Consider the following 21,186-nt stretch of genomic DNA (forward strand, 5'->3'; position numbering starts at 1 on the left):
AGGTTCTGAGGGCCCCCTGTCGGCAGCATCCTCCCCCCCCTAAAGATGGGCCAGGGACGGCTAGCCAGGGAGAGCCATCGGGGTCAGGGGCTACACCTGCTTCTGGCACTTCAGCCCCTGTATATATTACACAAGAGGTTTTTTCCTCAATCATTAATGGTCTAGAGGAAAGATTAATGGCCGTGATTACGTCTTCACTCAGTGGAAGAAAACGCACTAGGCTTTCCTCTGTTCCCCAAGACCCTCAGACAGAGGAGCTCTGGGATAAAGGAGATGAATCCCTTTCAGAGGATCGGGATGGGATGGATGATTCCTCTTCGGAGGATTCAGGTGGAGAGGGACCCTCTGCGACTTCCCAAGAGGAGAAAGTCTTAGTGCAGATCCTCACTGGATTGGTCCGCTCCACATTTAAGTTGCCCATACCTGAAACTGCTAAAGAATCCTCTTCTGCTTTGGGGTCACTGAAACCTTTCCAAGCAGCACATGCTTTTCCTGTTCATACTTTACTTGAAAAGCTTATTTATTCTGAGTGGGATCACCCAGACAAACGTTTTTTTCCGCCGAGAAAGTTTTCAACACTTTATCCGATGGAAGAAAAGTTTATTAAAATGTGGGGAATACCGGCTATTGATGCCGCCATTTCCTCCGTAAATAATAGCCTGACTTGTCCTGTAGACAATGCTCAGATGCTCAGGGATCCTGTAGATAAAAGGATGGAATCCCTATTGAAGGATGTTTTCTCCTTAGCAGGATCAGTGGCCCAACCTGCAGTAGCAGCGATTGGAGTCTGTCAATACTTAAGAGACCATGTTAAGCAGGTCATCAAAGTATTACCTGAACAGCAGGCCCAGGGGTTTGCTAACCTTCCAGCGGCCTTATGCTTTGTGGTTGACGCCATTAGAGATTCTATCGTGCAAACCTCCCGTCTTTCACTGGGGTTGGTGCATATACGTAGAATCCTATGGTTGAAAAATTGGTCAGCCGAAGCACCATGTAAGAAGCTACTGGCTGGGTTTCCATTTCGTGGTGCAAGGTTGTTTGGAGAGGACTTGGATAACTATATCAAGAGAATCTCTTGTGGGAAAAGCACTCTCTTACCTGTCAAGAAGAAGAGTAAGCGTCCCTCTTTCAAACTGACTCTTTCCCCAGCGCCGGGGGCTTCAGCCTCCAGGCAGTCTCGACGGCCGCCTCCATCGGGGTCCAGAGACAAGAGTCAACCCCAGGGACAAAAGAAGTCCTGGGGAAAGAAGCCTACTAGGCAAAACACTAAGACCTCTGCATGAGGGGGCGCCCCCGCTCACTCGAGTGGGGGGAAGACTGCGACAGTTCTCAGAGCTCTGGCACGACGACTTCCAGGACAGATGGGTAGTCTCCACGGTAACCTTAGGGTACAAGCTGGAGTTTTAGGAATTCCCTTCTCCTCGGTTCCTCAGATCAAATGTTCCCAGAGACCCAGAGAAGAAGCAGTCGCTCCTTCTAGCGTTAGAGCGACTTTTGTCGCAGGAGGTCATTATGATAGTTCCCGCAAAGGACCAGGGAATGGGCTTCTATTCCAACCTTTTTACGGTCCAAAAGCCAAATGGGGATGTCAGGCCCATTTTGGACTTGAGGGATCTGAACCGATTCCTAAGGATTCAATCCTTCCGCATGGAATCAATTCGAACAGTAGTTCCCACCCTGCAGGGAGGAGAATTTCTGGCATCAATAGACATCAGAGATGCATATCTGCATGTGCCCATTTTTCCTGCTCATCAGAAGTTTCTGCGCTTCGAGGTAGGAGGGCGCCATTTCCAGTTTGTGGCTCTGCCTTTTGGGATAGCCACTGCACCTCGAGTGTTCACAAAGATCTTGGCTCCTCCTCTGGCCAGATTAAGGGCTCAGGGTATAGCTGTCATAGCATACCTAGACGACCTGCTCTTGATAGACCGGTCGGTAGCCTCTTTGAATGGAAACTTGAGGACCACGGTCAGGTATCTAGAACACCTGGGTTGGATCCTCAACTTAGAAAAGTCTTTCCTAAAACCAGTAAGAAGACTGGAGTATTTAGGTCTGATTATAGATACAAGCCAGGAGAAAATATTTCTACCCCAGGCAAAGATCACTGCTTTGAGAGAGCTGATTCTGACAGTAAGGACCAAGTAGGGGCCCTCAGTCCGCCTTTGTATGAGGCTACTAGGGAAGATGGTGTCTTCATTCGAAGCAGTTCCCTATGCTCAGTTTCACTCAAGAATGCTGCAACACAGTATTCTGTCGACCTGGAACAAGAAGGTTCAGGCATTAGACTTTCCGATGCACCTGTCGCATGCGGTGCGTCAGAGCCTCAATTGGTGGCTCATACCCGAAAACCTGCAGAAGGGGAAATCCTTTCTACCGGTTACCTGGACGGTGGTAACAACAGATGCCAGTCTGTCAGGTTGGGGAGCAGTTCTGGAACAGGCTGCGGTCCAAGGGGTATGGTCCAAGACAGAGAGGACCTTACCCATTAACATTCTAGAGATCCGGGCGATACATCTAGCTCTAAAAGCCTGGACTATCAGGCTACAGGGTTGTCCGGTCAGGATCCAGTCCGACAATGCCACAGCAGTGGCTTATGTCAATCATCAGGGAGGCACCTGGAGCCGAGCTGCTCAAAAAGAGGTGAACCAGATCTTAGTCTGGGCAGAGATGCATGTGCCATGCATATTGGCAGTTTTCATCCCGGGAATAGAGAATTGGCAGGCGGACTATCTAAGTCGCCAGCAGTTACTTCCAGGGGAATGGTCTCTGCATCCCGATGTCTTTTGGGCCATATGCCAAAGATGGGGGGTTCCAGATGTAGATCTCTTTGCATCCCGATTCAACAAAAAGATAGACAGATTTGTGGCAAGGACAAAAGATCCTCTTGCATGCGGGACGGATGCGTTGGTGATTCCGTGGCATCGGTTCTCACTGATTTACGCATTCCCGCCTATTCTGCTACTACCACGACTCCTTCGCAGGATCAGGCAGGAAAGGAAGTCGGTACTTCTGGTGGCCCCCGCTTGGCCCAGAAGGACTTGGTATGCAGAAATAGTAAGGATGACGGTGGGTTCCCCGTGGACCCTACCGGTACGCCCAGACCTGTTATCTCAGGGTCCAGTGTTCCATCCTGCCTTACAAACGCTAAATTTGACGGTTTGGCTATTGAGACCCACGTTCTGAAGAGTCGTGGGCTCTCAGGTCCTGTCATATCTACCTTGATTAATGCAAGGAAGCCAGCTTCCAGGATGATTTATCATAGAGTCTGGAAGGCTTATATAACCTGGTGTGAATCCAGAGGTTGGCATCCCAGGAAATATGTCATAGGTAGAATCCTTGATTTTCTACAGATGGGATTAAAGATGAAGCTGGCCTTGAGTACCATCAAGGGCCAGGTTTCTGCTTTATCAGTATTATTTCAGCGGCCACTTGCTTCGCATTCTTTGGTCCGAAACTTTATGCAGGGGGTGATGCGTCTTAATCCTCCGGTTAAAGCGCCCCTAAACCCCTGGGACTTGAATTTGGTCCTGGCTGTGTTACAGAAACAGCCTTTTGAACCAATAAGTCAGATTCCTTTGGTCTTGTTGACAAGAAAATTAATTTTTCTGGTGGCCATCTCTTCTGCTAGAAGAGTATCAGAATTAGCAGCTCTTTCCTGTAAGGAGCCTTATTTGATTATACACAAGGATAGAGTGGTACTACGCCCTCATCCTAGTTTTTTACCGAAGGTGGTTTCTGATTTTCATTTAAACCAAGACATTGTTCTACCTTCCTTTTTTCCAGATCCCTGTTCTCCGGAAGAGAGATCTCTACATTCGTTGGATGTAGTAAGAGCAGTTAAGGCCTATCTAGGGGCAACTACTCAGATCCGCAAGACGGATGTTTTGTTTGTGCTGCCAGAGGGTCCCAATAGAGGACAGGCAGCGTCAAAAGCTACCATTTCTAAATGGATTCGACAGTTGATCATTCAAGCTTACGGTTTGAAACAGAAGATTCCTCCGTTTCAGATCAGGGCACATTCCACAAGGGCTATTGGTGCTTCTTGGGCAGTGCATCACCGGGCCTCTATGGCTCAAATCTGCAAGGCCGCAACCTAGTCTTCAGTTCATACATTCACCAGATTCTATCAGGTGGATGTGAGAAGGCAGGCAGCGGTACAGGGTCCTCAGGTCTGATTGCACCCTACTTGGTCGTGGTTCCCCCCCTCAGGTAGCATTGCTCTGGGACATCCCATCAGTAATTACTGTGGCTCTGTGTCCCGTGATGTTCGAGAAAGAAAATAGGATTTTTTAAAACAGCTTACCTGTAAAATCCTTTTCTTTCGAAGGACATCACGGGACACAGAGGTCCCGCCCCTCTTCTAATACACTATATTGCTTGGCTACAAAACTGAGGTATCCCTGCAAGGGGGAGGGATTATATAGGGGGTTGAACTTCCTGATAGGGTGTGCCAGTGTCCAATCACCAGTGATACCTATATAACCCATCAGTAATTACTGTGGCTCTGTGTCCCGTGATGTCCTTCGAAAGAAAAGGATTTTACAGGTAAGCTGTTTTAAAAAAATCCTATTTTTTTGCCCTTATTAACCTGGTAAAACATGAGGCTTTTCTTGGTATATTTAGCAGACCAAGAGCGAGCAAATAAAGTTAATTATTGGGATTTACATACACTCGAAGAATGCATACCTTATGTATGTATTTTCTAGTGGGAAGGACCTTCTCTGTGTATGCACTACCATTTATTCATATTATCGATGCACTTTATGAAGACTGCAGGTAAACTGGAGCAAGCAGGATTTTTTTTTCATGTAACATACAACAATGTAGGGTGACATTGTGCCATGAAAAACAGTAGGACTATCCATGTGCTGTAGGTGCAATTTACCACAAAACTTCTTAAGTGCAGAGCTGCAAATGGACATCCCATAGATCTGGGCTGTGCATCATACAGCATACAGATTAGTGTTTTGCAGATCATTGAGTTGTAAAACAGGTGCTTCCTTAAAGTGGAACTGCACCCATTCTCTTGTCTGCCTCCCCCCCCCTCCCTTTCCTCTTTTAAGGTATGGTGTGGGTTTTTTTTTTTTTTTTCACTTCTGGCTTTTTGGACTGGTGGAGTGGGTACCTAGATTTGACAGGTACCCATTCCCACTGCTGTGGCAATAAGTTCACCCCCCCCCCTTCCCCTGCAGCCTTCTGGGACATGTCACAGGTCCTAGAAAGCTGTGGGATCATTCACAAGGCGCAGAGCATCACGTGCATGTGCAGTGGGAGGCTGTCTATGAAGCCACCAGCAGTCATTGCCTGCTTCACAAAGTAAATATGCTGGACCCCCAAGACGACTGGAGAGCCGGCTCGAGTGAGCACAGCACTGGATCCCTGGACGGGTAAGTGTCCAATTATTAAAAGTCAGCAGCTACAGTATTTGTAGCTGCAGTGCTGACTTTTAATTTATTGAAGAACTGCTTTAATTTAAAAGCTTCTACAACTTGTTTAATATTTATGGAAATGGGTTTGGATTGCATACATCACCATAATGGACGAAGGGACTGATTTCATGAAAACCGGAGAAGAGAAAAATTTTGCATTATCAATATTGACCAGCCAAAATTTTGTTTGTTTTTTCTGGAATATAAGGTGAAGCATGAGTGGTTGCTGTAGGCACAAATTCCCATTTTGAGCTCATTTTCTTTTCTCCACTTTTTCATAAACCAGTCCAATGCCCGTGTTTCGTCAGATTAGGCAACCAGATTTTGTAACGGAATTGAATTTCTAAAAGCAGCAGTGTTCTGTCAGATCAGCAAACCTGTGAGATCAGCAGGCTTGTCACTGCTTTGAAAATTCAACATCTAAACAGTCAGACCGATTTTTAAATACTGTGTTTCGCTATAAAAACTCAGTTCACTGATAAAAATAAGCGTGAAATGCATGACTCCGGTGGGTGTAACAAGATGTCCGCATGCCGCCTTCTCACTGTATCCTTACCGTGGACGAGTGCGGGGTGTACCAAGATGGCGGCGATGGAACGTCACTTCCGTTACAAAATCTGAGGGGTCGCCAAATCTGATGAAACACCGGCTATGTTGAATATGTAGCTAGAATTGTATAGCCTAATGAGTATATTTGTGCCATGAGTTATCCTTTTCAAAGGAAATAGTATAATTTTTTTTTTTTTTTTCCTCTTAGGAGCCTGTAGAGCATTGCATCCATGATTAGCAGATTGCAGGTGCAATGTCAGGTGCCTGTAGACTCTGCCTACAGCTTTCTGCCTGTAATTGTGTACAAGCTTCCTTTTTGAAAGCTGTAGGAAGTGTCAATGAACTACGGGAGCACTCACCAATGCCCTCGCAGTCCATTGAGTGCTACAAACCATCTGCAGCGGTGGCAGATGGGGCTTGTAGTTCTTTCATTCACAGATTGAATGAATGTGGGGAATGGAGCATGTTACAGACTGTACTAAATACAGGTGTAATATGTAACATATTCAAAAAGGTGGACTTTGCTTTTACAGAGGAACTAAATTCTGTAGGCTGTGCCCAAAAAAGGCAAGCAGAGGACAAGGGACGATTACTGACTTGGCATAAGTTGCTCTGCACTGTGTCTGTGTGTAAGCGGCTATCTTGGAAGGGTCAGGATTTTGCTTCCTCATATCGGAGCCTCCAGCAAGGAGGAAGTAGTAACATCACCAAACTCATTCCAAATCTCTTGATAGTAGCAGTCAGGTGGCCATGCCTATGATTTTGCACTGCAGATAGGCTAAGACAAAAAGTACATTGTTCATGGTGCTTAAGTACAGTTAACATTTCTAATTATTTCCTATAACATAGCATATTTTTCACTTTTTTTTTTTTTTTTTTTTGTCCGGTCTGTTTTTAGAATGTTATCCCTTATGTGCAGAAATCTCAATCTCTTCATTTCTCATTGTCTTCTTTTTCATGTTTTTAGGTCACCTTGTATTGGATGCAGACACGGCACACAATGTGTTTGTGCTCAGTGTGGGAGCTGTACATCCCTCTTCAGTAGTGAGTGTGACTCTGCAAAGTTGCAGAGAGCTGCAGACTCTTCCAGGAGGAACTGTGCGTGTGACCCTCAACTCCACCCTTACACCCTTGGCCCTGAGTCCAGGGGATCCTAGCGAGCATGGGGATGGTCTTTGTGACGACAGGTTGTGCTTATGGTGATTGTGTGTTATGTGTACTGGGCTTTCTGGTGTCCTCTTTTAATCCAAAAGCTGTCCTATCCCACCCTTCCTGTATTTGGAGTCTATTAACTCTTTCTGTACGATCTGTCCTTCTATCACTACCACCACCATGTAGTCATAACCTTTGGTTAGCTGTAGTGCTCAAAATGAAAACCAAGCACTAAACAGCCTGATTGGTCTTTGAGGTCTTTTTAAAATATTTTTCCAGAATTTTGTGCTGCAACAGAAAAATAAAGAGCTTAATATCATGTAGGACATTTAGTCTTGGGTTGCACAAGTGGAAGTAGTCTGATGTACAAAATTAGAAAAAAATGTTTTGTAAGGCTTAGGCAATTGAAACAACATTTTGGTTATATTTTCCGCTTTTAAAATGTATGTTTTAAAATATTTAGCTGTTGTGTAACAATCTTCATTGTACTTCTTATATTTTTATCAGTTTTAGAAACGCTAAGGCCCCTTTCACATGGGGTGGTTTCCTTTCCAATCGGCAGGGGATCAGCTCACAGATCCCCTGCTGATCAGGGCAGAGCGGGCAGATGATTCCATTTCCGCAGAGCGGATACACAGTCTCTATGGGCAGCCTGGAGTAGCACCCAGTTTACACCCACCTGTCCATAAGGATGCATGGACCTACTGATCAGGTCTGCCTGAAAAACTGACAGGCGGACCTTTAGATTGTGTGAAAGGGCCCACAAGCTAAAGACAACTTGGGCAAATTCTCAGTACTTTAGAAACCAGATAGACCATTCTAGAATAAAAGTGCTTGTTTTAATTTACTGATGCACGCATCCTCCAGAGCACTCTTCTTGTGTAATAAGTTAGGTGTGTATATCGTGACCTAATTACATCTGTGCGACTATAGGGATGTATGCACTTTGAAGACATTTCCATGTTCTTTGTCTTACAGTCCCGCCAGTTGTTTTGGTGGTGTGAGTGGAGCAGCGGTAAATTCTTGGCAGCTGATTCCAGATTCTCCTTCCCAGTTACTGCACTCTGCACATCCTCGATCTCTGTCTACTGCTCTCGCCAGCCTGGCTACTAACCCACAACGTTATCAGTTTACCTTCCACTTACAAGTTCAGGGACCTTGTCTTCTAGCAGGTGACTATTTTGCTTGTAAAATGTTATAAATAAAAGGAGAATTAACCCAAGTTTCAATTAACACATTTAATCATTTATCTCCCCCATTTTGGAGAAAATAGAAAATGTACTGTGCTTCTCTCCTTCTACAGGTATAGAGAGTCCATCCCATGCTCTTCGTGCTGATGCAAGCCCATTTGCTCTCTCGGCTTCCTCCATCTGGATTAGCTTGGCAGAAGAGTATAAATGTGACCGTGCTTTGGAAGTTATCTTGCACCCTAGTGGTAAGTAATGGGGAAAAATCATGATTTCAACATTGGCAAGCACAGAGAGCTTCATAAGTATGTTTGATCTCAGCTCTAAATTGGATTTTACCCAGGACCAGCCATAGATAGTTGAAATCTCAGCCGATTCAGCAGCAACCAGCTGAGATTCAAACCATGTATGGGCAGGCTGAATATACCCTAGTCGATCGATCAATCAACTTTGGTACAACCAGCCTGTCAGATTTTACATGCGATTATTACTAGAGGCTGTTGTAGCTGCTAGCATTAAACACTGTCTTCTCCCAGCAGGGGCGGCTTCCCCCTGGGGAAAAAGGCTTTCCTGATCCCCAAGGTAATTGGATATTCCCCGAATCAACAATTTTATGACCGGAAGTAATAATAATATCCAATTATATTCTGTGCATTTAGGTATGCATCCAGCTCCTTTTTTTTAAAGCAAGCAACTGAGCTAGTCATAACTAGTTTGTTTTCACAGCTCTTCCTGTGAACAAGCTTTTCCTTTTGTGGAGATTTACATCCTCCAGATGTAAAGCGTTCCTCCTTGTCCTTATGCCATGTATGTGTGTGTGTGTATATATATATATATATATATATATATATATATATATATATATATATATATATATATATATATATATATATATATATATATATATATATATATAATATATATGTATATGTGATTGTGTTCAAGTGGGCATTCCGGGGGCCATGGCTGCAGCTGTCAGCCATAACCTCGGCTGATTAGCTGCTGGATAGCTTTTAAAAGCAACTGGAGTAGTTGCTCCTCCTTTCGCTCTCTGGTGTGGCTTTCCTGTTTCCCAGGCTTACCCGTCTCACTGGGGATCCCATCCAGTGGTTTCAGCCCATTGCCATAGAGGTGATCAAGGAGTGGAACGTCTTTGATCATCTCTATGGTCTAGGACAGTGGTCATCAACCTTGTCCTCAGGGACCACTAACAGGCCAGATTTTATGTATTACCTTGGAAAGATGCAGACTGGAATACTGCAATCACTGAGTAGCAAATGATCTCACCTGTAATGTATTTCAATTATCTTGCAAACCTGGCCTGTTAGTGGGCCCTGAGGACAGGGTTGATGACCACTGGTATAGGAGAAGGGAAGCGACGAGAATTTCAACGCTTCTGGTTAAGTAAAATGTAAACCAAACCTGCAGGATATAATAGAAGTCTATCTGTCACGAATTCACACGCCCACGGCTACTAACCAACCGCGACGTGCGTTCCGTGACCGGGGTATATGAGGAACTAAGGGAATAAGGGGGAACTTATACTGCGCATGTAAGACTGGCTGTGGTACTTTCACAGCCTGCACTACCTTTGGCCACCACTAGAGGGAGACTCCACTCCAATCCAGCTAGCTGACCACACATAGGCAGATACAAATCTTACATACAATCTGGTGCACTCTAAGGGTTGGGGAGCAGTCTAGCAATTACTATACACTTCTAGGGTTCCTCCAGCTATCCTGCAAGCTTGAACCCCGGTGTTAATCACTCTTCCCACTGTCCCCACACCCACACACCAGACACACAATAAACGATAGCCTGCCACCACCCAACAATTTGTCCGCAGACTGGTCTGCTGAGCCACCACACACACAGATCTCCGTCTGGAAGATCTGTTAGCTTACAATCTGCATGCAATCTGCCAACACACAGTGCAATTGCATACCGATTGGTACGTAACTTAAACCGGGCACTAAAATACAACAACCTCTCCAGAGATATGAGTCCTAGCTTAGTACACAGAAGTCACTTATTAATTTTATCATTTAATATCCCGAAAGTGGGCAGTGCATATAAGATATACAAAGAAAAAGGATTTACCAAAAAAGATACAAAAAATGCAGAAAGACACACAACTGGCAATTTGCTATGAAAATAAAAAGGGATAAAAACAGAAATAAACTTTACCAAGAAAATCTATCCGTTAGTAGAAGCATACTGGAACATGTGGGAACTCCCCAGTTTCGAACTGGCTTCGTGGAAGAACAATGTCCATATCTCAGTCTACCCAATTTATTGAAATATGGATGCGGGCTGGACTTTAGCCCTTGGCCAATCAACCCTGGGGGGGTGTTCCTGTCTCAGCCCACAAATGTTTTGTGTTCTGAAATGACCAGAGTCAAATTGGCCCAGAACGGCGCTGATTGCTGGGTCATGGATAGGATTTCCGATACCAGCGCATTATGCCGATCGCAACAGTACCAATCACTGCCTGCCTGCCGCAATCAGGCGCCATATAGCGGTTTTGTGTGGTTCTCCAGGATTCCACACCTGCTAAACATACAGAGTCACATGTACACGTAACCCATCAGGTGTACGATCACAAGGAATTATTTTCATCTCTCTGCCGTTAATATTTTAGCTTTTATGAGAGATAAAAATGGTTCCTTAGATCTCTTGATATTAATCAAAGCTTACAGACTGTCCGGAGCCTTGTGAATGCCCCCTGCAGATCCGTGTGGCCAAGATGACTAGCAGATTTCTTTGAGCCTCAGGAAGCTGGCAATCTGTGTTTACTCTAATGGGAACTTTTATTGGCATCTAGGTGTCACATTGATCCTAGAAAAAATCTCTGTCCTTTTCAAATGCTAATGAAAGAACATATGTGCATGACTGACATAGAATACTATATTTCTAATAACCCAGAATTAAACTACATCTACAATTACACTACTACCGATCACACCACATCTAGTTAAGGCAAAACTATCCTACGCTTATATTTTCGTCACATCTCCCCCTTCCAGATGACGCACAGCTGAGCCTAAACGGGTCAGCTAACGCGTCTGCATGGAAGATTCCCTAAGATGGGGGTGAAGGTTCCCCCAACTGAAGCTTGGCACCACCGACATTTCAGCCTGTCCCTTTGCAGATAGGAGAGGGCGACCGCACCCCTCTCTGACTGATCCTAAGGGGTCTGGATCAGGATTGGCCAGCCGATTGCCCTGCGGATCCACTTCATCCACTGGCCACTGACTACCTACTGAAAGGGTACAGGCAAATTTGTCATTGTGTGTTGTCAGCATTCTCAGCCATTGGCCCTGGCCATCTGGTAGTACTCTATGAGCTACCACACCCAGATGTTTGAGCCTGGCATAAGGCCATCCCTGGGCTATTAATATTCCCCCCCGCCCGTGCCCCCCTCCATGACTTTTCCATCAAAATCAACAATGCAACCATCAGTCCCTCCCCTCACGCCAGGGTACTAGGTGTAATCCTAGACTCCGACTTGTCATTTCAGCCTCAAATCCAATCATTGTCAAAAGTTTGTAGAATCCACCTCCGTAACATCTCTAAAATTCGCCCTTTTTTAACAAATGAAACCACCAAGCTCCTCATTCACTCCCTTGTTATCTCTCGCCTTGACTATTGCAACTCCCTTCTCATTGGCCTACCGCTCCATAGGCTATCCCCTCTTCAGTCTATCATGAATGCTGCTGCCAGACTTATCCACCTTACCAACCGCTCAGTGTCTGCCAACCCTCTACTTCAATCCCTACACTGGCTCCCAATCACCCAGCGAATTAAATTCAAAATTCTAACCACAACATACAAAGCCATTCACAACTCTGCCCCAAGCTACATCACTAATCTTGTCTCCAAATATCACCCAAATCGTCCTCTCCGCTCTTCTCAAGACCTCCTGCTTTCAAGCTCTCTCATCTCCTCCTCCCATGCTCGTCTCCAGGATTTCTCCAGAGCCTCTCCCATCCTCTGGAACTCGCTACCTCCATCTATCCGGCTAGCCCCTACTCTTGCTACCTTCAGGCAATCCCTGAAAACTCATCTCTTCAGGAAAGCCTATCACGTCTCCAACTAATCTCCTACCACTTCCACCAGCTCATTCCCCACAGTTACAACCTTTTGTACCACCTGCCCCACGCTATTAGATTGTAAGCTCTTCTGAGCAGGGCCCTCTTAATCCTATTGTATTGTATTGTATTATATTATAACTGTATTGTCTCCCTTTTATATTGTAAAGCGCTGCGTAAACTGTTGGCGCTATATAAATCCTGAATAATAATAATAATATGGCTAACCCGCAGGAAAGATGCAGGTGGACTGCACCCACGGTACAGGTAAACCACAGCACATTAGTGTGAACATAGGCTTATACTATTGTGCCCAATGTATTGCTTCACACTTATATGAAGATCTCTTCTATCCTGCTGCTGGCACCACTCTGGAGACCACTAGCCGAGATAAGAGGGGGAGTGCAGCTGGTATTACTCCGCATGGGACAGGAGCCAGCACTACAGAGGAGGCATTGGTTTATGCGGCTCTTGCTCCCTACTACAGCTCCAACTTTACAAGTAGTCCCTCTGCATTGTACTCTGTTTTTCTCCCCTCTCTCAATTTTTAGATTTTATGTTGTGAGGGCTCTCGCATGGCTGTGTACCCAATTTAGTTCTCTAATTGGGTAACAGCCTTTCTTATCATGGACCTCCCTTTTCCCTGAAGCCATAGGCTGGGAGTGTTCAGCTTAAGCTTCCTGTTTTAGACCGGTTGGTCTTTTCTCTGCACATGCTATGTCTGTCCAAACTTTCTTTCCTTAAAGAAAAAAGAAAAAAAGAGGTTTACATGGCCTACCCTTTAGGCTCCATGCACACTGGACGTTAAAATAACTTTATAAAAACGGCAGTAGCTTTGCAGTGAGTCTTTTAACGTGTTTGCAATAGCGTTTATTAGCGGTTTTCCGTGTTAGCATTTTTTTAGCGTTTTTTTTCCAATAGATTAAACGCTGACGAGCCACGTTTATGAGCGTTTGGCATTTTTGTGGTCAGAAAAACGACTCCTGAATGCGATTTTATGGCGTTCAGAAAACGGCCCATAAACTCCACTGCTGATAAACATCCAAAAACTTCCATGTGTGCATGGACACATAGGATAACATAGAGGGGAGTTTATGGGCTGTTAAAAAAAAAAAAAAAAAACGCTCAAACTCCCAAAAACGTCCGTTTTATGAGCTTCAGTGTGCATGGAGCCTTATCTTTCTGCATCGTAAGGCATACAGGGGTTGATTTACTAAACCTAGAGAGTGCAACATCTGGTGTAGCTCTGCAGAGAAACCGGATTCCAGGGTTTTTTTTTTTTCTGTCAAAGCTTAATTGAACAAGCTGAAGTTAGTTGGCTACCATGCACAGCTGCTCCAGATTTAGCACTCTCCAGTTTTATTACATCAACCTCAACTTCCTGGTCATGTGACTACTGTGATTGACAATCACAGTGGTCATATGATTGGAAACTCCTGACCGTAAAGGATGACTGGGAGCTGTCCGTGACAGCTCGGTCACTGTGCATTCATGCAACAGCACTTTGAGATGCATTGCTGCACAGCACTATGATATAATATATGCTTGAATCATTTTATTGACCTCTATCTAGATTTTTTTTTTTTTTTCCGGTAGATGATTGTCAACTGTGCTGTTTTGAGGCCTATTACTCTTTCCGGGAGCAGTTTCCCCCTAACCGTGATTATCTGTCCTTGTCTGGAGCACCAGGTTGCTCCACAGTGCCCTCCTTTTTTGGAAATGGCAATTTCCTTATTTGTTTTGGCCCTTCTTCATATAAACCTTATTCTTGCCTTGATTTTTTTTTTTTTTTTTTTAGATATTCTCTTTTCTTTTTTGTCAATATATATATATATTTTTATTGTAGTATGATCCCCACATCTGTTGTGACTGTTTTTAAGTAGGGCTGTGGAAATTAACGATTAATTCCTCGATTAATCATTAATTTTTTTTGATCGGTACTCACCTCTCCGCCGGCTTCCGGGTTTTCAGGGAGTTCCATCGGAGATCCAGTGACGTCACGGACATCGACGTCACCGGACTCCTCCCCAGTCATTGCCGGTGCCCACGATGGTGAAGTAATGGAATACAGCCGGCGCCTGACCGATCCAATCATGGCCTGAAAGGCTTTGACCAAGTGGGCGTGTCCACGAATTACAGAGGTGTGGCTGCGAGCCGGTTTTGTGATTGGCCGGACACGCCCCATGCTGATGATGCGTGACCCTTGCTGGGAATAAACAAGCATTGGAAGACATTATGAAGGTGAGTGTGTTGTCTGTACTGGACAGGTCAATTGTGGAGGAGAAATCGTGGTGATTTAAAGTGTGTATATATACAGCTTGAATCTGTATTTTTAGTTTTAGATTAGGTCATGCAGAGAGAAAACACCTCTCAGTTTAGGCTTTGCCTTGTGCATCCCAGTGTGGAGCTTTCATTTCACTTCCTGTCCCAGAGACACAACGGGAAGTGAAATGGCATTCCCATTTTAGATGGTTGTCAACAGGACTGGTATACCCATTGGAGGCATTACCCAGATAGCAAGCAATTGAGCTGCAAGTTTGAAAATGTCTTGTTAAAGTGGAGGTCCACTCTAAAAACAAATTTAACATTAAAAGACTCCTTAAAATTTTTTTAAAGTTTTTTTTTTAAAAGTGATAAGTCATGGATTGTGGAAACTAACTAGTGTCGGGTGATTGTATATAGTGTATACCACATTTACCACTGACTAATGCAGAGTTGCAATGCAAGGAGATCAGCTAAAAGTAGTTGGATCTGTATGTGTGTTTATAATTAATCGAACACGAAAATTTTAATCAGTAACAGCCCTATTTTTAAGTATTCTTGTGTCCCTCAATGGATAGCAAAGAAAAAAATATTTTTATACTTGCCATAAAAGCCTACTGAGTGACACAGGTTACATGCTCTGTATTATTGGCTCTTCTACTGCCTGCCCACCATACTAAAGCATGACAGTTGGAGGTGGGGTTATATGAGGGCTGGCTTTTTTTTTTTGGCCCAGCCTCCTGTAGGTGGCCGTATAACCAAACTGTTCAGGAATTCTTGTTTCCCTCAATGAACTTAAAGGATAAGTTCACCTTTGGCAACATGTTACACCCATTTTTATGGTGGCATGTGTAACATGTTCCCAATGCTGCAGCCACCGCTCAATTTCTCTGCCCCCCTGCTTTCCCTGTGACAGCAGTTTGGGGAGAAGTTCCCCTTATCTGTGAGTTTTTGAACATGGCCACATCATTCATACGCAGAGCTCTGTGTATGAAAGAACTACAAGTCTGGACATCCTTTGCAGATTCTTCCTGTCAGTGTATCTGCTTGCCTGTACATGGTGTAGGAGCTCACAGATACACTGACAGGTCTGCAAAAGACCTGCATGGCACCTGCTGATCCCTGCTGCAAGGCCTTAAAGGCTCAAAAATAAATGCACCTTTTTTTTTTTTTTCCTGCAAAAAAATTAGCATTCAATATTATTTATATTTTTTTTAAAGTGAACTTATTCTTTTTAAAGAGAGATTTTTACAGTAAATACAAAAATCTTATTTTTACCTTCTAAGCAAAGCACAATAAGGCACTGTCAGAAGTGCTGTGATTTTTTTTTTTTTTTGAGATGTCATGAATTTAAGTGTAACACGTGATACTTATGCATGCACTAGGAAATGGCTTTAAAACAGGTATACAAAAGTGCTGAAAGACATTAAAAAAAATGAATTTCAATTTCCAGAACCCCATCTCCCCCACCTTTGTTTAGAGAGTGGCACCAAGACTTTTTCACAATATGAGGCGCATGTAAAAGAAAGGAAAGATTTCATCAAAGGCATGAAGAAATCCAGTGATCCCGAAAGACAGGTGGGTACATTTTGATTAACAGGCTGAGGTTGCCATATTGCATATAAGGTGCTAAATAATTGGTATGAATAAAGGAAAGCTGTCTTCTTTTCAATAGGTTAACTTTGTACGGAGGCGGTTTCACAAAGATCTTAAATTCAATCCAGTGCTGATGCTGAACTTTTGTCCTGACCTTACTGCCCTCAGTACTCTGAGCTCTGACCTTCCCACTGTTACTCGTGAAGTCATATTCATTGTCCATTTGATGGGAGAACCATCTCGCAATGTTCGGGTGAGAGCCAAGCTACACTATTAAAGTTGATTTAAATCTGCTTTCTGTAAGAGAGTCTCCACACCCTGGCAGGTTGGGGTGCATCTTTCTGGCCAGTAATCAAAAAATCTGTGTTGAAGCCTAACTCTGGTAAAAGTAAAAATACTCTGTTGTAGTGAGACTGCACTCACACTGCAAGGGTTAAGTACTAGTTTAGTCTAAGGGTTGGCAAAAACTTTCCAGGTCCTGCAGCTCCCCCATGATCTGTCAGCGGGCTATTTCTTGGCATCCTCACGTCTAGTGCTGCGCTACAGTCTCTGCATCAGTGTTGATAGTGTCAGAGGACCTTAGTGTAGCGAAGAAGAGGCTGCAGTGACCAGACTAGCAGTGTGGAGGAGCTTGCAGGAGCAGAGAATTGGGTAAGTAAAACTACTTTACCCAGTCCCCCTGGCATAAATGACCAGTTAACCCTTGCAGTAACATGACAGCTCTACTGTGAGGGAGGACTTTTACTTTTTCCAGAGATCCGCTTTAAATAATAAATAATTTTTACATGTTTTAACACATTTTCAGTGAATTTCTTCAGGTGAAAAGTCATTGTACCTCACGGATAAGTACAATTGAGTAGCTGGTAAATTCCATTTCAGCAGGTTAGCACCAGAGAACAAAGCCACCGAAATTGGTAAAATAGAGATTTTACAACCTCTAGAAAAAATGTCAATGTATTTTCTTTATCGTTCATTGAGGGACACAGGATATTAGTAATTCTTGAACGTGTGGGTTATACTGCTGCCTACAGGAGGTTTAAACACTGGCAAACAAAAAGCTTTAAAGTGGTTGTAGACCTCGGACATGAAATATGAACAAAGCATATTCCTCTATAGTGTGTACGAAGTGTCATTTCTGTCTGCTGCTTTGTTCTCTGCTATCGGCATGAATCACTTCTGACAGGTTTTCCTGACACCAAGATAAAAAAAGGTGTCGGGGAGGGAGATCCAGCTGATTGACAGTCTCAGCTCTGTACCTGTGTGCTGTGTAAGGGGGGGGTGTCCCTTCCCAGGGGGTTGTCCCTTTTTTCCAACCCTGCTCTTAGAGCTCTCCTCGCTGAGCTCTGCAGAGTGTAATTTAATCCCCCCCCCCCCTTTTTTGTTTTTTTTGGGGTTTTTTTTGTTTTTTTCCTGATGGCTCAGACAAGCTTTATAATTTCTGGACATTGAATGGATGCAGAGAAAAGAAGACTGCAGACAAACCGGTATAACATCTATAGAAAGATTTGTTTCATCTCCTGAGACCAAGTCTCTTCCTTGGGTATATGGAAGGGTTTACAGACACCTTATAGCAGTTCTTTGCAGTTATTTTGTCCATTTTGCATCCCAGATTATTTTTTGTAGTCATTTTGCTTGAATTCTTTTGTAATAAGTTCACCGTAAATGCCTAAAAATTATGTGATGGGGATGGTTTTGTATTCTGGTCTATTTTGGCCATAAAGTGTTCTAATTTCTACACATCAGATAAAATAAGTATTGAACACGTCACCATTTTTCTAGGTAAATATATTTTTAAAGGTGCTATTGACATGAAATTTTCACCACATGTCTAACAACCCATACAATCTGTACATACAAAGAAACCAAAACAAGTTCAGCAATTAAGTTGTGTGTAATAAAATAGACTAACACAGGGGAAAAGTATTGAACACGCTAACTGAAATTTATTTAAAGTGGTTGTAACCCTAAAACAAAACAAAAAAGAGACCATGTTACCTTATAGCAGGTTAAACAGCACAGTACTTGTGCTGTCTAACCTGTCCCTCTGCAAGCGGTAAAAAAACCTGGCTGATTCTGCCTTTTCCTGTGTCCCCCTCTGTGTGCTGACCATGGTAATCAGGGCTGCTGAGCCCTGATTACCATGGTCAGTTTGCGTGCCTTTATCATCCCACTGCTCTCCTCTCTCTCCCCCTCTTCCCCCCCCCCCCCCCCGCCTGTCAGCTTGTGTGTGTGCCGTCTCCACCCCCCAATCCTTCTGCCCAATCCTTACTTCTATTAGTAGTAAAGTAAACGTTTCACTGCCAGCCCCTCTCTTTTATGCAGTCACAACACACTGTGTAAGTGTTTGTTGAAAACCAAGCCTCTAAATACCGTTCTTTCAGATATCTTCAGGCTGGTCACGTGATTCCTGACCGCCCCCCCATCTAAGGGCTACAGCGGGAAGGGCTGAGCGCGGGCAGCACAGCGATCATGTGATGTCCCAGGCTGACATCAGAGGGGGATCTCGGCCTCTCCCGCTTTTGCACACAGATTGGAGGAATAGAGCTGCCGGGAGTCACGTGACTGGCCTGAAGATATCTGATAAAAGGTATTTAGAGGCTTCGTTGTCAACAATCACTTACACAGTGTGTTATGGCTGCATAAAAGAGAGCTGGCAGTGAAATGGCTTTGTAAGGTTACAACCACTTTACTACTTCGTACAAAATCCTTTGTTGATAATAACTGCTTCAAGACTCCTCCTGTATGGAGAAACTAGTGGCATGCATCCTCAGGTGTGATTATGGCCCATTCTTCCACACAAACACTCTTCAAATATTGAAGGTTCCGTGGGCCACTTCTATGAATTCTGAACTTTTAGCTCTTTCCATTGATTTTCTATTGGATTCAAGTCAGATGATTGGCTGGGCCATTCTAGCAGCTTTATTTTCTTTCTTTTGAAACCATTTGAGAGTGTTCCTAGGCTTTGTGTTTGGGATCATTGTCTTCCTGAAATGTCCACCCTCGTTTCATCTTCATCATCCTGGTAAATGGCAGCAGATTTTTATCAAGAACGTCTTAGTACATTGCTAAAAAACAGCCCCACACCATGATGTTCCCACCTCCAAACTTCACCATTTGACTTCCATACATGCTTTGTATTATGGCATCCAAAGAGTTCAATTTTGGTCTCATCTGACCAGACTATATTCTCCCGGTATTTCACAGGCTTGTCTAAATGTTGTGCAGCAAACTTTAAACAGGCTTCAACATGCTTTTTCCTCAGCAATGGAGCCTTGTGTGGTGAGCATGCATACAGACCATGGTGGTTGAGTGCATTACTTATTGTTTTCTTTCAAACAATTGTACCTGCTAATTCCAGGTCTTGCTGAAGCTCTCCACAATTGGTCCTTGGCTCTTTGACAACTCTTCTGATAATTTGTTTCACTCCTCTGTTGGAGATCTTGCGAGGAGCACCTGGTTGTGGCTGGTTTATGGTGAAATGATGATCTTTCCACTTCCAGATCATGGCTCCAACAGTGCTCACTGGAGCATTCAGAAGTTTAGAAATCCTTCTGTAACCAATGCCATCAGTATGTTTTGCAACAATAAGGTTGAAAAGGTATTGAGGGAGCTCTTTGCCTTTACCCATCATGAGATGTTTCTTGTGTGACACCTTGGTAATGAGACACCTTTTTTATAGACCATCAGTTGAGACTGAACCAGCTGATATTAATTTGCACTGACAAGGGGGCAGGATTGCTTTCTAATTACTTATAGATTTCAGCTGGTGTCTTCGCTTTCCCTTTCGTTGTGCACCTCCCTTACTTCATGTGTTCAGTACTTTTTTTCCCTGTGTCCTTTTATTTTATTACACAGAACTTCATTTCTGAACTCCTTTGTTTTGGTTTCTTTGTATGTATAGATTGCATGGGTTATTACCGACATGTGGTGAAAATCTCATGTCAATAGCACCTTTAGAAATCTATTTACCTAGAAAAATGGTGATGTTTTCAATACTTATTTTACCAGCTGTATATTATACATGGCAATGGCGTTTTTTTCTGTAAAAAATATATATTAACCTTAAAGATATAATGCATTCATTTTAAAATAAATGTTTTTGTTTGCAGTGTAACTTAACTTGTTAGACAGGTTTTTTTTTTAATTTAAATTAGATGGCATATTATATCCACAAATTGTTATACTTTCTTAGAACCATTGGTCGTTGCACCTTCTTTTAACTGTATTTGGTAAGATAGAGAGATATATATATATATATATATATATATATATATATATATATATATATATACACTACCGTTCAAAAGTTTGGGGTCACATTGAAATGTCCTTATTTTTGAAGGAAAAGCACTGTACTTTTAAATGAAGCTAACTTTAAACTAGTCCTAACTTTAAACAAATATACTCTATACATTGCTAATGTGGTAAATGACTATTCTAACTGCAAATGTCTAGTTTTTGGTGCAATATCTACATGGGTGTATAGAGGCCCATTTCCAGCAACTATCACTCCAGTGTTCTAATGGTACAATGTGTTTGCTCATTGGCTCAGAAGGCTAATTGATGATTAGCAAACCCTTGTGCAATCATGTTCACACATCTAAAAACAGTCTAGCTCCTTCCAGAAGCTACAAAACTGACCTTCCTGTGAGCAGATTGAGTTTCTGGAGCATCACATTTGTGGGGTCAATTAAACGCTCAAAATGGCCAGAAAAAGAGAACTTTCATCTGAAACTCGACAGTCTATTCTTGTTCTTAGAAATGAAGGCTATTCCATGCGAGAAATTGCAAAGAAATTGAAGATTTCCTACAACGGTGTGTACTACTCCCTTCAGAGGACAGCACAAACAGGCTCTAACCAGAGTAGAAAAAGAAGTGGGAGGCCGCGTTGCACAACTAAGCAAGAAGATAAGCACATTAGAG

The 21,186-nt window shown here is 43.4% G+C and overlaps 1 protein-coding gene across 7 annotated transcripts in view; it reads left to right on the forward strand.

Moving 5' to 3' along the window:
- The window catches only part of VWA5B2 (von Willebrand factor A domain containing 5B2), a 123,796-nt gene that overhangs the window by 34,101 nt on the left and 68,509 nt on the right, over window positions 1-21,186 (forward strand). For 6 of the 7 annotated variants that reach the window (XM_073626588.1, XM_073626584.1, XM_073626581.1 and 3 more), the window contains 5 exons: window positions 6,943-7,174; window positions 8,106-8,299; window positions 8,431-8,562; window positions 16,121-16,245; window positions 16,343-16,516. In XM_073626588.1, coding sequence (XP_073482689.1) covers window positions 6,943-7,174; window positions 8,106-8,299; window positions 8,431-8,562; window positions 16,121-16,245; window positions 16,343-16,516 — 857 coding nt within the window. The remainder of the gene's footprint in view (window positions 1-6,942; window positions 7,175-8,105; window positions 8,300-8,430; window positions 8,563-16,120; window positions 16,246-16,342; window positions 16,517-21,186) is intronic. The other variant, XM_073626586.1, reaches the window with a different exon arrangement.

This window comes from Aquarana catesbeiana, linkage group LG04 (genome assembly GCF_042186555.1).
Source record: "Aquarana catesbeiana isolate 2022-GZ linkage group LG04, ASM4218655v1, whole genome shotgun sequence".
Lineage (NCBI taxonomy): Eukaryota > Metazoa > Chordata > Amphibia > Anura > Ranidae > Aquarana > Aquarana catesbeiana.